The 14,792-nt window shown below is 37.2% G+C and overlaps 1 protein-coding gene across 2 annotated transcripts; it reads left to right on the top strand.

Annotated features, from left to right (window-relative positions):
- Positions 1–709: 709 nt before the first annotated feature.
- YIPF5 (Yip1 domain family member 5) lies at positions 710–14,231 on the top strand. Of its 2 annotated transcripts, XM_049873975.1 has the most exons (7): positions 710–836; positions 959–1,078; positions 1,409–1,528; positions 7,846–8,018; positions 9,088–9,233; positions 11,206–11,387; positions 12,842–14,231. In XM_049873975.1, exons 3-7 carry the CDS (start codon positions 1,419–1,421, stop codon positions 13,002–13,004), a joined length of 774 nt encoding a protein of 257 aa, XP_049729932.1. In that variant the 5' UTR covers positions 710–836; positions 959–1,078; positions 1,409–1,418; the 3' UTR covers positions 13,005–14,231. The 2 variants fall into 2 exon arrangements, with proteins under 2 accessions (XP_049729932.1, XP_049729931.1); XM_049873974.1 differs by lacking the exon at positions 959–1,078 and having other exon boundaries at positions 12,842–14,230.
- The last annotated feature ends 561 nt before the right edge of the window (positions 14,232–14,792 follow it).

The following is a 14,792-nucleotide window of genomic DNA, read 5'->3' as shown; positions in this document are numbered from 1 at the left end:
TGACCACAACACATTTCTAGAAGCTGGCATAATTGCCATGCACCGTTGAATGAATAAATGTTTAATAGGTTCACCTACAAAAGGAGAGCAATAGGGTAACTATCTCAATAAATACAGTGATACATATAAACAACTTAGTTCAGTGCCTGAATTACAGTAAAATCTGAGAGACCCAGGCTCTGTCATTTATGGACAAGAGAGAAGGTGTATCCCTTTCACTTTAGCGCTTCCATGCCTTCCTCCACAGTCTGCCTCTAAGAACTTCCTCCTCCCGACTAACCCCCACCGCGCCCCACAAAAAGAGCCGTTGCTGTGGATTCCAACTCAGAGCAACCCTATATGACAGAGCAGAACTGCCCCATAGGGTTTCCAACGCTGAATTCTTTACAGAAGCAGACTGGCACACCTTTCGCCCGCTGAGCCGCTAGTGGGTTCCAACCGCCAACCTTTCCGGTTAGCAGCTAAGGGTTTAAGCATAGTGTCACCAAAGTTGAGTTCCTTGCAACTAAAAAAAAAAACTAGTAACTAGTAATTGCTGCGCCTGCGCCTCCCTGGCTCCACCTGTAACTACACAGCTGGAAGCAATTTCCCCCTTCCCATTGGTCCGCCTCAGAGTGGGCAGATGATGCGCATGCCCTATCTCAGCGTCCCCGCCGGCGTCCAACCAAAGAAGACGAAAACTCGCCAATACGCTTGCGCGAGAGTGTATGCCCCGGAAGTAGTTCTTTGGCCCTGTGACACGTAGCAACAGGGCTAGTTTAGGGTCCGAAACTGAGATTTGTGGGGGCTTGGGACTGCTGGTGCTGCAACTACCGCCGCCGCCGCGGCTGCGCTTGGTGAGTGTCGCAGGATCGTGACGCACTTTTCGGTTTCTTTCCATACCTGTGCAGCACGGCTTTTCGCTGTTTTTCGGCGCCGCGCCCTGGTTCTTTCACCTGAGACACTTGCTCCCTTTCAGGCCCTTGATTCTGACGTGGTCCCTGCATCTTAGGCGCCGCTTTCCAGCGCTCTGCACTTCCCTGGCAGGCCGCGGGCCTTAATTTGCAAAGAGGGAGTCGCGCTGTGTAGCTGTCTCAAGGTGAGAAATCATCTTTGTAGCTGGTGTTTCAGACCCTTCTGGAACCACTCCCCCCGGCCCCCTATCACTAACACAAGGCGTATCCACTCCTTGAGGTAGAGATGTCTCCCTGGACGTCGACTGAGAGACTGGACATTTTCTTAGCACTCCCTTCCCCAAGGCCCGCCCTTCAAATGCTGCTCCCTAAAATCCCGTAAGAAACATTTGCTGACTTCTGGGTTGGTTTACTTAAGCGAAGTGTTGACTGTTTTGCGTTTTCCCTAAGTGTCAGGAACGAATTCATTAGGACCCTAGAAATAAGTAGTATTTGTCGTTTTTCTTTTATTGCAGATCATTTGCAATGTCAGGCTTTGATAATCTCAACACGGATTTTTACCAGACAAGTTACAGCATCGATGACCAATCACAGCAGTCCTATGATTACGGCGGAAGTGGAGGCCCCTATAGCAAGTAACTTTTCAACTTTGAAAATTTGTTTAGCCTAGATTGCAGTGAAAGCATGTACACAGAGTATTTGTTTCTTCCTAAAACTGAGTATGTGACTATGTCCCTTATCAGGAATGTGCATTTTCATAATTTTCCTTCCTTCTCTGGAGAGATCCGGGCAAGTTGTTTGGATATGAAGAGATTACCCTGTTCAGTATCTTATGCAGAATCTTCAGGTGTGCAGTGGATAGAGAAGTAGCACACTGAGGAACAGTGTTCAGTAATAATATTGTTACATCATTTAAGATGTAAATGGCATCTTCAGGTACCTAGAAGACAGGCTATTTAGTTCACCAGGCCAGCTAATTAAAATATCTTCAAGGTTTGTTTAGTAGTTAGATCAGTACAACTTTCAGACTTCATCAATGTTAATTGAAAGTGCTTAGTGACATTCTTTATCATTTTAGGCTCCTTATCATGAATCATCAGGTTGTTTTCATGTAGCGGTTGATAATCATTTATATTACTACTCTTTCCAAAACCTTATGCCACTCAAGTTGCCATTTGCAGATTGAAGATGGGGACTCAAAGTCTTAAGACCCTGGACTGTTAAAAAAACTGATCATTATATTCCCTGTTGTTTTATGGAAAAACCATTAACTGAAGCCTTTCTGCCAGTCTCTTCTAGGACATCATATTCTTGGCCTCTTAGGACCTTAGTAATAGTCTTATCAGCCTCCCGTCTAGTAAAGGAGTCTCCTATACCAGTGTTGCTTAACCTTTTTTAGATGGTTCGGGACCCCTTTCAGAATGTTATGGAAACTGTGGACATATTTCCCAGAAGTACACCCATACACTCCTTTAAACACACACGAATGTGCATATAACTTCAGGCAGTTCATGTGTCATCTGATCTTCATCCATGGACCCTGAATTAAAAAAAACCATGAAGACCATTCCAGGATAATGGTGAGAGAGGCCTGTGTACCCAGCCAGTCTGCAAGACACTAGAATGTGTTTGAATTAATAAATCTGAGTGAGACTGCCTAAGAATTTTTAAAACAAAATAAACCAAAAATCAGTTCAGTCCCACAACATGATGTGTTTTGGATAGGCTCTACTTGGTACTACACAGACTCTTTGAATCTGCTTAATATGACATGTTCTAAGTGCTTTTCTTCCCCCTAAAACTTAACATGGTGAAAAATGGAAGCGAGCATGTGAAAGATACCTCTACGAATCACTTTTTTTTCCTTTTAAATTCCTAATTATTTATTAGGTTTGTCTCTTTAAATGAATTTGGCAGAATTGGAAGAATCATACTGAGAGATTTTTAGAATTTTTTTTTTTCTTATTTTAATATGTATTTTTGGTGACTTTTCTGTATATAACCAAAAAAAAAAAAAAAAAACAGATCTGTTCCCATCAAGTTGATTCTGACTCAAAGTGACCCTATAGGACAGAGTAGAACTGCCCCATAGAGTTTCCAAGGAGCATCTGGTAGATTCCAACTGCCAGCCTTTTGGTTAACAGCTGTAGCTCTTAACCACAATGCCACGTATGGGAGGGCAAATAAATGAGGTATTGGTCAGGGGCCATCTAAGGAATTCTTGTCTATAGCAGCAACAGGGCTTTGGAAAACCTGTCTCTTTTTGCAAGCCTGCTTCTAACCCAGTGATTTGATGCTTGGACTCAAACAGAACTATTTGATTTAGATTGCAACCATCCAGGTTTATCTATCTCTGCCTTTCTTTTCTGTCATGTCCATGCTTGTATTATTTAAGGTGTGACTTATCTTCTCTTTCCGTATATCATCGCCTCATTTCAGTTCTCCACACAGGAGTTGTTTAGTTATTCACTTGCCAGCTGTTTTCCTCAAAATTCCATACCAACTAAATTGTGTACCAGTAAGCATTGCTTCCGCATTAATGGTTAAGTTTATTCCCAGTGGTTATATAATCCTCAATGCCGTCTAACAAATATGGGTTTATAGGTGATGCTGGGAAAAACAAGAAGCCTAATGTATCAGCAGTAATACATTTGCATTTCTAACTATGAAAAATTGAACTTTTTCATTTCTATATGCATTTCAGTTAGATCTGACTTAAAAACATTTTAAGTGTCCAACTCAGCTTATCAAATAATATTCTGTTTGCTAACTTGATAGCAAAGATCAGTTGATAACTTTTAGCTTTCTAATATTGATGAAAATCTAGATTCAAATAACATATTTACTTGGATTGTTTTTAAGTTTGACTTGACTTATTGTGAGTCCAGAGTTCTGCATATTTACCCTACAAAGTGAGCTGTAACATTTTACATGGTTTTCTCTACTGGTGCTTTATAAGTATGGTTCATACATTCACATATCCTCTCCCCCACCCCCCTCCCAAAAAGCAACAATAACGAAAAGCAAAAAAGTCCTTTGATCATAATCTGTTGAGTTATAAGAATGCCATGTTGATCAGGTCCCACATTATACTCTAGCTTTATATAATAATATCAGTTGCATATTTTTTAAAGTAGTGAAATTAGTATTTTTTGAACCTTGACTTAACTGATAGTACCTTTATGGTCTATTTGAAGATGGACTTAGATAGCCAGCCCAATATGTTAAGAGGCTTTTAGAGCCTTTGTTGTTGGTAGAGAGTATTCTTGAAAGTGGGTTTAATCTGTAAAGATCTTGTCTTATTGTTGTTAGATGCCAACGAGTCAATTTCAATTCATAGCCACCCCATGTGACAGAGCAGAACTGCCACATAGGGTTTTCTAGGCTGTAGTCCTTACAGGAGCAGATTGCCAGGTCTTTCTCCTATGGAGCCACTGGGTGGGTTCGAACTGTCTACCTTTCAGTTAGCCAGTTGCTTAACCATTGTGCCATCGGGGCTCCTTAAGGATCTTGTCTGCCACAGCCATATTTTAATTTAAAACCAGTGGGAGTAAATTCATGTTTTTCTATGTCCTGTTAGAAAATGAAAGTAGTTAAATTCCATGGTGTTTAATACTGTGGTCTTTCTCACCTTGCCTCTTGAAGATGGAATGGTGTTGCCACATTTGAAAATATCATATACTTAATATTTCTCTTGGTTACATGGAATTTAAACAGTTCTCAAAGTATGAACTACAGACCCAAGAGGCTCCTTGAGACCTTTAAGGGGGTCTGTGAGGTTAAAACTATTTCCATAACAATACCAAGACACCATTTACCTAATTATGTGTATAGACATTTGCAGTGACCTTGCAAAAGCAATGTTTGGTAAAACTGCTGGTACCTGAGTATGAATCAAGACAGTGGCAGCAAATTGTTTTAGTAGTCGTTATATTCTTCATCACTATGCACTTGTCTTTGATGAAACAGTAAGCATTACAGTTTTATTAAATCCCAACTCTTACATAAACGCCTTTTTAATATTCTGTGTGACAAAATGCAAACTAGCCATAAAGCACTTTTACTCCACACTGAAATACAGTGATTGTCTGTGGGAAAAGTACAGTTGTTTGAATTGTGAGCTAACCTGGCCCCTTTTTTCATCGGACATCATTTTTACTTGAAGGAACAGCTGACAGGACAGACTGTCTCTCTCCGGCTCTGTCTCTGTCTCTTCCAGGGAGTAGAATACAATCTGTTTATGCAGATTGTAGAAACCTCTATGTGGAGCTTTACTACCTGTTTCATAAACTAAAAGGTGGATTTTTTTTTTTTTAGTAAATCTTAACAGAGATCAATGTGATAGCATATTGTGCTAAATCAGGAAATATGAATTCTTGTCCTAATTCTACCAACTATTCCACTAGCATGGGCAAATCTTTTTAACCCAGTTTTCAGTTTCCACATCTATAGTGGGGAAGACAATAGTGTTTACTTCCTAGGGTTGTAGTGAGGATAATAATGAGATGATATGTTTTTGAAATTTTTATTAGTCAGTATATACCTATGTATTATTAGTTTGTGCTTTTAGGTGCCATCCAGTCAGTTCCGACTCATAGGGACCCTATGTACAACAGAACGAAACACTGCCTGGTCTTGTGCCATCTTCACAGTCATTGTTAAGCTTGAGCGCCTTGTTGCAGCCACTGTGTCAATACATCTGGTTGGCTGTTTGAGGATGTATTATATATTCTAGGTCGCTGTGAGTTGAAACCAACTTGACAGCATCTAACAACTACAATTATATATAACTTATATTTTATAATTAATTTCAATAAATGCACATGGTACAGCATTTTTAAAGGTATAGAAGTTTATAACATGAAAATTACATCTTCTGCTTTTCCCTTTTTCCAGGTTCCCTTCTTATATATATTCCCATGCTTAAAAACATGATGATTGTATATAGTATGCACAATTTCAAACGTTGCTTTTTTTCCCACTGAGTATTTGATTATCATTCCATATCCATGCACATAAAACTACATCATTCCTTTAACAGAGATATAGTAATTTATTATATACCCATATCACTGTACATTTATTGATAACTACATTGTTTTGTTTTCTAGCATTTTCTATTAAAATAATGCTGCAATTGAATTCAGTATTATTTTATCGCCAGAAAAATAAATACTATTTTGTTTAAGCATGTATTGGATTAATGTGGGAAGTCTTGAAAATCACACTGGAATCTCTAAGGGCTCTGAGTAGCTGAAAATTTACTATTGCTTTTTTGAAGTGAAGGTGCTTGCTTAATTTAAAGATTAGATTTAATTTTAAAATCTCAGATAATGTTAATGGAGGTCATTAGACTTACATTTATCAAGAGGGAATGTCTTTAAAAGGTTATTAGATTAAGGATTAAGACTTCTCAGCTTTGAATTTTTAAGTATCCTTTAAAGAAACTATTTTACTTCTGTACTTTTTATGATATAATATTTAGATTAGCCTCATCAATTTAAATAATTCATATTTTTGCAGAAAATGGTGGAACAGTTTTAAAGATACGGTTTCCATACCCTCCTATCATTGTCATTAAGATAGCCATGGTAATAGGACTCTCCCTCTAAAATGCAAGTTTTACCCTAACGTCTGCCGGATGAGACAATAGGTGTATAACTACAGGTTCCCCCCACTGTCCGAATGGAGTGCATTCCTATGAAACTTTTCCTAAGCCGAAATGGTATAAAGCAAAGAAGCAATCACCATGTATTTACATGGGAGAAATTTTCGAGCATTCCCAGACCTAAAAAATAACCTACCAAATCGTATCAGATAACACATAAACCCTAAAATAACACTAACAGTGTACACAGACACAGTGCAAAGCTATGGCAGCTTGGTGCTGAGATGCTGAGTATAGTTCCCGGGAAGTTTAGCGAGGGCGCTCTAGCTAGCTGCTCGGGGTACGATCTGCCCCTTGGACTGCTCACTGCAAAACAAACACTGAACGCCAGTTTTGCTTTTTGCCTTTTTTCATAAAAGCAAAAATCCTCTTTAGATTTCTTTAGGTTAGTGAAATTTTTGGAAACCCTGGTGGTGCAGTGGTTAAGTGCTACCGCTGCTAAGGGAAAGGTTGGCAGATGGAATCCACCAGCTGCTTCTTGGAAACTCTATGGGGCGGTTCTGCGCTGTCCTATAGGATCGCTAAGGGTCGCTATGAGTCGGAATAGACTCGACAGCAACAGGTGGTGAAATAGGTACTGAGGTAAGTCTTTTGTAAAAGTGAAGTGGCATAAAGCAAACTTTCGAAAAGCGGGGGATACCTGTACTTTGAAAAATTAAAAGCATTATTTAAATGCAAGGTGTGCTAATGATACTGTTCTTTTATATTCAAGGGTTTACACAAAGAATAAGCTTGGCTTTTCCACTCTGTGCTTTGATTGATGGTTGTTCTTAAAGGGATTTCCCCCCTTGTGAAATGTAAAAGTATAATGATCGTACATTTAATGGTGATCCAAATTACAATGGAAAAATTACATGATATGTAGTACAAAGTCTGTCATCCTAAACTTTCCTAGTTTTTATTTTACATCTTATCTTTATATTATGAATGCTCACTAAGGAGGAAAAATAAACAAGATTGTTAAATCTTCAGTTATTGATTCCCTCTAATATGTTCTCAGTTCGTGGTTTGTAAAATGCTTAAGTTCTGCATAAATGGGTGTTAGCCTCATCAGGCAGATTCTCTATAAAAACAGATAGCATTTTATTGTAGAGAGATAATCAGCTTTATCTTAGTAACCATTTGAACTACCATTTATAAAAACTGACAAACCAGATATCCTAGGAATTGCATGACTGAGATTCTCTAGCTGTCAAAATGAAAATTTAGGAATTTAAGAGATTTCTGCTTTCAGGTGTCAGAGGTAAGATACTTCTGATTAATGTGACTTCCTTTGATTTACAGACAGTATGGTGGCTATGACTACTCGCAACAAGGCCGATTTGTCCCTCCAGACATGGTGCAGCCACAGCAGCCATACACTGGGCAGATCTTCCAGCCAACTCAGGCATACACTCCAACTACACCTCAGTCATTCTATGGAAACAGCTTCGAGGATGAGCCGCCTTTATTAGAAGGTAGAATTGGTTACTGTATTATATAGTACTTTACAGTATCTAGATAGCCAGTGAAAACAAATCCTAGTTTGGCAAGTTACCCTTTCTTTAAAAGAATAATCTTGTAGAAAAGAAGTTTTCTACTAAGTGACCCATTTTGAATAGTATATATGAAACCACATAGTGCCAGAGGGGACCGGATTTTTAATAAACCAAAAATCCAAACTCGTTGCCACTGAGGCAGTTCAACTCAGAGCAATGTTAACAGAACAGAGTAGAACTGCCCCATAGGCTTTCCAAGGCTGTAAGTCTTTACAGAATCAGACTGCCACATCTTTCTCCTGTGGAGCGGCTTTTGGTTAACAGCCGAGAGCTTAACTGCTGTGCCACCAGGGCTCCTTAGATTTTTAATAGGCCATTATAAAATGATAATATGTCAATATAATTACATTGGCGTGAGCATAAAATTTTACTTCAGGTTGTTGATTAACTTCTGTTGGTAGAAGAACTGAAAGGAAATGCCATGGTATTGATTTTTGTACATGGAAATACGCTGGCAGAACTAATGACATTACTGAAAAGTATAGTGGTTTTCAATTTGTATTCCAATGAACTTGAAAAACCCATAGAGCAGTAGTTCTGAAAAAAATTTTTTGGGCCAGATACCCTTTGAAAGTATAGTGAAATTTGTGGATGCTCACCTCAGAAAAATGCCCACGTGTGCGTGGAGACATAGTATATATACAATTTCATAGGGCTACCAGGTGCTCCTGAATCTCCAGGTAAAGAACCTCTTGCATATGTCCTTTGTGTGTGTATTCTTCACAATGCTGTCATACCTGAGAGCTGTAATAGATTTCTGTTCCATCATATTCATACTTTTTGCAGCACCAAACTGGAGACTGATGCTTGTAGAATAAACTCCACATGAAAACCGGTACTGTGACTCAACAAAATAATATCATCCATTATTGCTTTATCCACTTTTAATACTGACTATTTCACTTTGTCTCCTGCTCCAGTATCAATTCTGATAAATTAAAGGTATATTGCAAATCCTAATGTATTTCTATATTTTCTTTTTTCTTAGAGTTAGGTATCAATTTTGACCACATCTGGCAAAAAACACTTACAGTGTTGCATCCATTAAAAGTAGCAGATGGCAGCATCATGAATGAGACTGATTTGGCAGGACCAATGGTTTTTTGCCTTGCCTTTGGAGCCACTTTGTTACTGGTAAGACTTTAGTTTCAACGGTCAGTATAAGACTAAAAAGTAGTCTTTATATTTTCCGCCAAAAGCCATTTCCAGACTGAGTATACTACAAAGTCTTTAATGTGTTTTGAACAGTATTGAGTTGCTTGAATTTGCATCTATCCATCACTTTTCCATTCTTAATAAGTAGAGCAGATTTAGAAATCATTTCTTGTTGCAAGATGTGGTACAATTATTAGGGAAAAAATAATAATAAATCACATGTAACTTTAGTCCCTTATCAAAATTTATTTTTCACTTTTTTTAGTCTGTTGCTCTGTTTTTTAGTTGTTGGATTTTTTGCTTTTGTTTTTAATTTAGACCCTGGGGTTGTGTTTTCTTATACTGGTGATGGTGGTTATTTTTCTGTATATTAATTTTTAATGAACTGAATCATTAAAGGATGACTGATTTTAGTTCTTCTCCCCAGAATATTGAAACATATCTTCAAAAAGTAAAAATTTTTGTATTGTTTCTTGGTTATAAAGATAATTGTTAATATTTGATTTATGTCTCTGAATTACAAGGGATAAATAAATAACATAATAGATAGGAGATGGGATTTTTAGTCAGAAGAACTGGCTTTGATCTCAGTTCTCCTATTCTGTCCTTGAACAAATCATTTAATCCTCCAGCCCCATCTGGTAGCCCCATCCTGTGCTGCCCACCTAATAGGATTGTTTTGGAGATAAAACAAGACAGAGTATGTGTGAACATTTTGAAAAGATAGAAGCACTATACAAGTATAAGGTTTTATGATTATTACATGAACACATTCATCAATGAACCCAGATGAGCTTTTTCAAACCATGCACCCTAAATCACATATTTACAAATAAAATATTGAACCCAACAAAAATTCCAAAGATTTTTCCACTTGACATAATTCTTGCCATTGAGTTTTGTGTGATAAAAATGTGACAAACAAGGAACTTCTTGAAGGGTTCTCTGTGGACTAGTATTATTAAACGTTGTTGTTGTCGTATGCTGTCCAGTTGGTTCCAACTCATAACGATCCTATAGGACAGAGTAGAACTGCCCCATAGGGTATCCAGGAGCGGCTGGTGGATTCAGACTGTCGACATTTTGGTAATCAGTCAAGTTCTTAGCCGTTGTGCCACCAGGGCTCCAGTTTTACTAGTAGTATGGCCTTAATAAAATGTTTCTTTGTACGTATCTTGTATAAGTTCCAACCTGTGCTGTCCTAAGTTTTGTCAGTGATGTCTCTCACAAGAGCAGAATTGGTGAGGTTTTTTTGTTGTGGTTTTGTTTTTAGTCAACCAACAATTTGGAAAAATATGAAAGAAAAAAATCATCTTCCATTATGTTCCTCTTGCCTGGTTGTTGATCAATTTTATTTTCTCCTTCCATTCATCACAAAACTCTGGGTTCCAGCTTATCCTGGCTTCCTTTCTCCTGGCTCCTCTAACACCACAATAAAGCAAATGACAAAATTATTTCTACTGTTAAAAAGATGATGGCTGCATCTGCAAATGAGAATGAAATGCTTTGGGATATTTTTGGTGGAATTAGTTGCTTTCAAGTGATATTAGTATTATCCAAACTTTCTGAATGACTCTGCATCTTGTCTCTGTAGTTTCTTTTTTGCTTAGCATCAGCCAGAATTCTTTTAGAAATCTGCTATTTCAGGTGATTGTGCAACGATTTTCTCTCTTTATTTGTTCAAGTCTATACCATACTCAAGTGCAAACTGGAAAGTGTAAAACCAAGTGTCTGTATATTGGGAGGCGATACTTTAAACTTCTTAAGAAGGCTGTATAAGCCAATTGTTCAGTCTCGTACTTCGTTATGTAAAGAAGAGATTCCTCTCTAGGTATCTTGATGTTGAATAGTTGATCGCTAATTGATTATCTTCTACATGTTTCATTTTAAGTGAAATACAGCCAGAAATAAAGTATTATTTGCCTTTTAACCTGTATTCCTTTCTTTATAGGCTGGCAAAATCCAGTTTGGCTATGTATATGGGATCAGTGCAATTGGATGTCTAGGAATGTTTTGCTTATTAAACTTAATGAGTATGACAGGTGTTTCATTTGGTTGTGTGGCAAGTGTCCTTGGATATTGTCTTCTTCCAATGATCCTGCTTTCCAGCTTTGCAGTAATATTTTCTTTGCAGTAAGTACTGGTCTTTATTTTGGGGGTTGATTGACCAATTTTGTTTGGTGGGAATAAATCATTGATTCAGCAGACATATCAGATAGTGCCTCTTGTGTGTACATTGCTTAATGTACAATGGAAAATGAAAACAAATTTAAAATCTTTCATGCCATCTCTGTTTTTACGTATCATATAGGTATAGATTTTATGCCTATGAAATTTCACTAGTTTTTTGTTTACTTGCCATTGTCATAACAGGTCAAGACATTGTCAAGACTTACCCCTTCGTTGATATTTTTTAGACCAAATCTGGTTTCTTTAAGCCATTGGGCATGTACTAAATGTATGAACAATAAATAATACCCTCTATTTCGCTGCTTTTTAACTGAAACTGAACTATGTTATTTGCCTACCATATTCTCAAATGTACTCGTAAGCAGGCTTTTTTGTAATTTTTAAATAATTTAGGCTAGGTTAAAAACAAAAGTGTGGTTTTTTACAGTAAAGTTCCTCCTTGTGGCTTGTGTGCAGATTCTCTCTTAACAGTTCAAGCTCCTCCTTGTGGCTGGTTACAGACATTACAAACAGTAAAGTTTTGTTAAAAAAAAAATCCAGTTATTTTGGAGTCGTTTCTGACTCATAAAAATCAAAACCAAATGCACTGCTGTCGAGTCGATTCCAACTCATAGCGACCCTACAGGACAAAGTAGAACTGCCCCGTAGAGTTTCCAAGGAGCACCTGGCGGATTTGAACTGCCGACCTCTTGGTTAGCAGCCATAGCACTTAAGCACTGTGCTACCAGGGTTTCCCTCCGACTCATAGCGACTCTATATTTTAAGAAGAGCATACCCCTACTCTTTGATTGGTACTAGACTCTGGCAAGTTGATGGCACTACAGAGTTACTGCTTTGGATGAAAATGCTTCGAATTTTCAGTGTATAAAGTGCTTCACTCTCCTCATTTGTAAGAATTAGTATTTTTATAATTGAATTTTACAGAGGAAGCTATTTTCTACTAAAACAGCGTTTCTCATCTGGGAGCAATTTTGCCCCTCAGGGGACATTTGGCAATGTCTGGATACAATTTTAGTTGTCACAGTTGGAGGGGAGCTGCTGGCATCTAATGGGTAGAGGCCCGGGATGCTGCTAAACATCCTAACCATGCACAGAAGAGCTCCACAGCAAAGAATTGTCCAGTCCAAATGTCAACAGTGTCAAGGCTGAGAAACCCATTACTAAAAGGAGCAAAATGAAGCTATAAATGAGATTTTTATCACATGATATCACTCTGCATCATTGAATTTACTGTGAGGTACATTTTAGCACTTGAAAAATACCTTAATTATTCATACAGATGTCCACATGTAGATTTTAAAATACTTTTCTTTAGAATAAGTTATTGGAGGATTCTTACATAATTAATCTCATCTATTGCCTTTTTTTGTCTCCCCTGTTTTCTTTGTTGGTTACAGAGGAATGGTAGGAATCATTCTCACTGCTGGAATTATTGGATGGTGTAGTTTTTCTGCTTCCAAAATTTTTATTTCTGCATTAGCCATGGAAGGACAACAGCTTCTAGTAGCATATCCTTGTGCTTTGTTATATGGAGTCTTTGCCCTAATTTCTGTCTTTTGAACTAAATTATCTCGGATATGGACATCAGTGGGCCAAATGCACAAAAAGGACCTTGAACTCTTAAATCGGACCAGCAGACTGCTACAGCACCACTCTCATGCAGATTTGACATTGGACCATTGGAGCAATGGAAGTAAACATGTATCGTTTGTTCATTTTTTAGAGTTTTTGAATACTTTATTGGATTTCCCTGCAGTGTGACTAGCTTTAAGTGTTCATCCTTATACAAATAAGATGTGCTATTTCTTTCTTGTTCCTGCAGACTTTAGAAAAAAGCTTTTTTTTTTTCTTGTAAATTACGATGTTTTTGATAGATTTTTATAAACTGTGGGAAACTAACCACAGAGCTGGTAATCTTTCTTAAAAACAACCCAGCCATAGTAAAGAAGACACAAGACTTACTGCGGGAGTTTTTCAAGGAATTAGGAAAGAAAAATTGCCTGTATACTCACACCAGGTATACTTGAAGCAAAAAAAGTGATCCCAGTGTAGGGTTTTTTTTTATGGGTTTACAGTTCAAAAATTTGACATTGCTTTAAATTATCTCATGAAATTTCTGCTAAAATTCAGATATGAGGTTCATAATCTACCTTATTATAGATGTGAATGTGAATGCTTGCTTAGATATTGGTATTAACTACAGCGTGGTGACCTGGACTGGCCCCATAATTGGGTTTCCACGTTCCCCAGAAGAAAGAAAATCACTGACCTTTATTAAGAAGACTATTTAAAATGTTGCAGTTGTCAGTATTGCAGTTACCAATGTAAGTGCATTTGATGCTTATTCATTAAAGTTTTCCCAATTAATTTTAACTGTGTTGTTGAGTTTACTTTTGCAAACTGCAGTTCTGTGTGTCTTTATCTTGGGTCTGCTTTTGACTTGTATTCCCAATTTAACCTAAGCTTTAAGAGTAGAACTTATCTGATATAAAATAAGAAAAAAAAAAAAAAAAGATTCAATGAAAAGCAGTTTGCTTTTAGTTAAAAAAATATTTCCTTGTACTAAATTTATTTGGCTTATATTGTCATGCTCTCTTGCCAGAGAATATATAGGAACATACTGTGTCCTGTGTATTGATCGTTGACTTTTTCTGGACAAAGCTTTGTTGCAGTTATGAGAGATATTCCACGGGGAGAAAAATATTGCCTTTTTATAAAGACGAGACTTAATATTCAATTCAATAAAAAGAAATGCCACCTGACCTATAAATGGTTCTTTATTAAGCCTACTTTTTAAGTACAAAAAGGAGGATGAGATATATAAAACATATTTCTTACAAGGAATTCATAATTTCTAAGCACTGGCATCACATAAATATATTTTTCTTCATTAATGTTTAATCTTCTGGAGGAACACTAATAATTAGGTTTTGGCTAATTTTTCAAGCTTAAAAAATTGCTTTAGAATAATATATTGTTATCCTTGGATAGTACATTTATCTTTTTCAATTTTACAAATACAGCCACAATTCTTGTTAAGGCAAATGTAATGAGTGCCTCCTGTTAATATCCAGTTCTTCCTAATGAACAAGGTAAATTATAAATTATGCTTTGGGAATTAAATTCTCCACCATTGGTTAGGCTTGAAACTATTAATCTTCAGCCAAATTCCCCAAGTGGTTCAAATTTTATTTGCCGTTCCCCCTTGCCCGCAACAAATTTTAATTTAGATCATAGTTGCAGAGATTGCTGTTGGTGGTGGTTGTCTTTTATCTCAGTTCAAAATAATAAATGTGAAACTTTTTTATTTAACTGCTTCTCTGTCAAAACAGCTGTACAGTATATTTG

This window comes from Elephas maximus, chromosome 2 (genome assembly GCF_024166365.1).
Source record: "Elephas maximus indicus isolate mEleMax1 chromosome 2, mEleMax1 primary haplotype, whole genome shotgun sequence".
NCBI lineage: Eukaryota > Metazoa > Chordata > Mammalia > Proboscidea > Elephantidae > Elephas > Elephas maximus.
The sequence above is the reverse complement of the archived record's forward strand: the minus strand, read 5'-3'. Positions and strand labels throughout refer to the sequence as shown.

Excerpts from the sequence above, each read along its gene's own strand:
- YIPF5 (XM_049873975.1), top strand. The coding sequence starts at position 1,419 with ATGTCAGGCTTTGATAATCTCAACACGGATTTTTACCAGACAAGTTAC. Across the intron at positions 1,529-7,845 it reads AGTGGAGGCCCCTATAGCAA|ACAGTATGGTGGCTATGACT; the intron begins GTAACTTTTCAA and ends TTTGATTTACAG. Across the intron at positions 8,019-9,087 it reads TGAGCCGCCTTTATTAGAAG|AGTTAGGTATCAATTTTGAC; the intron begins GTAGAATTGGTT and ends CTTTTTTCTTAG.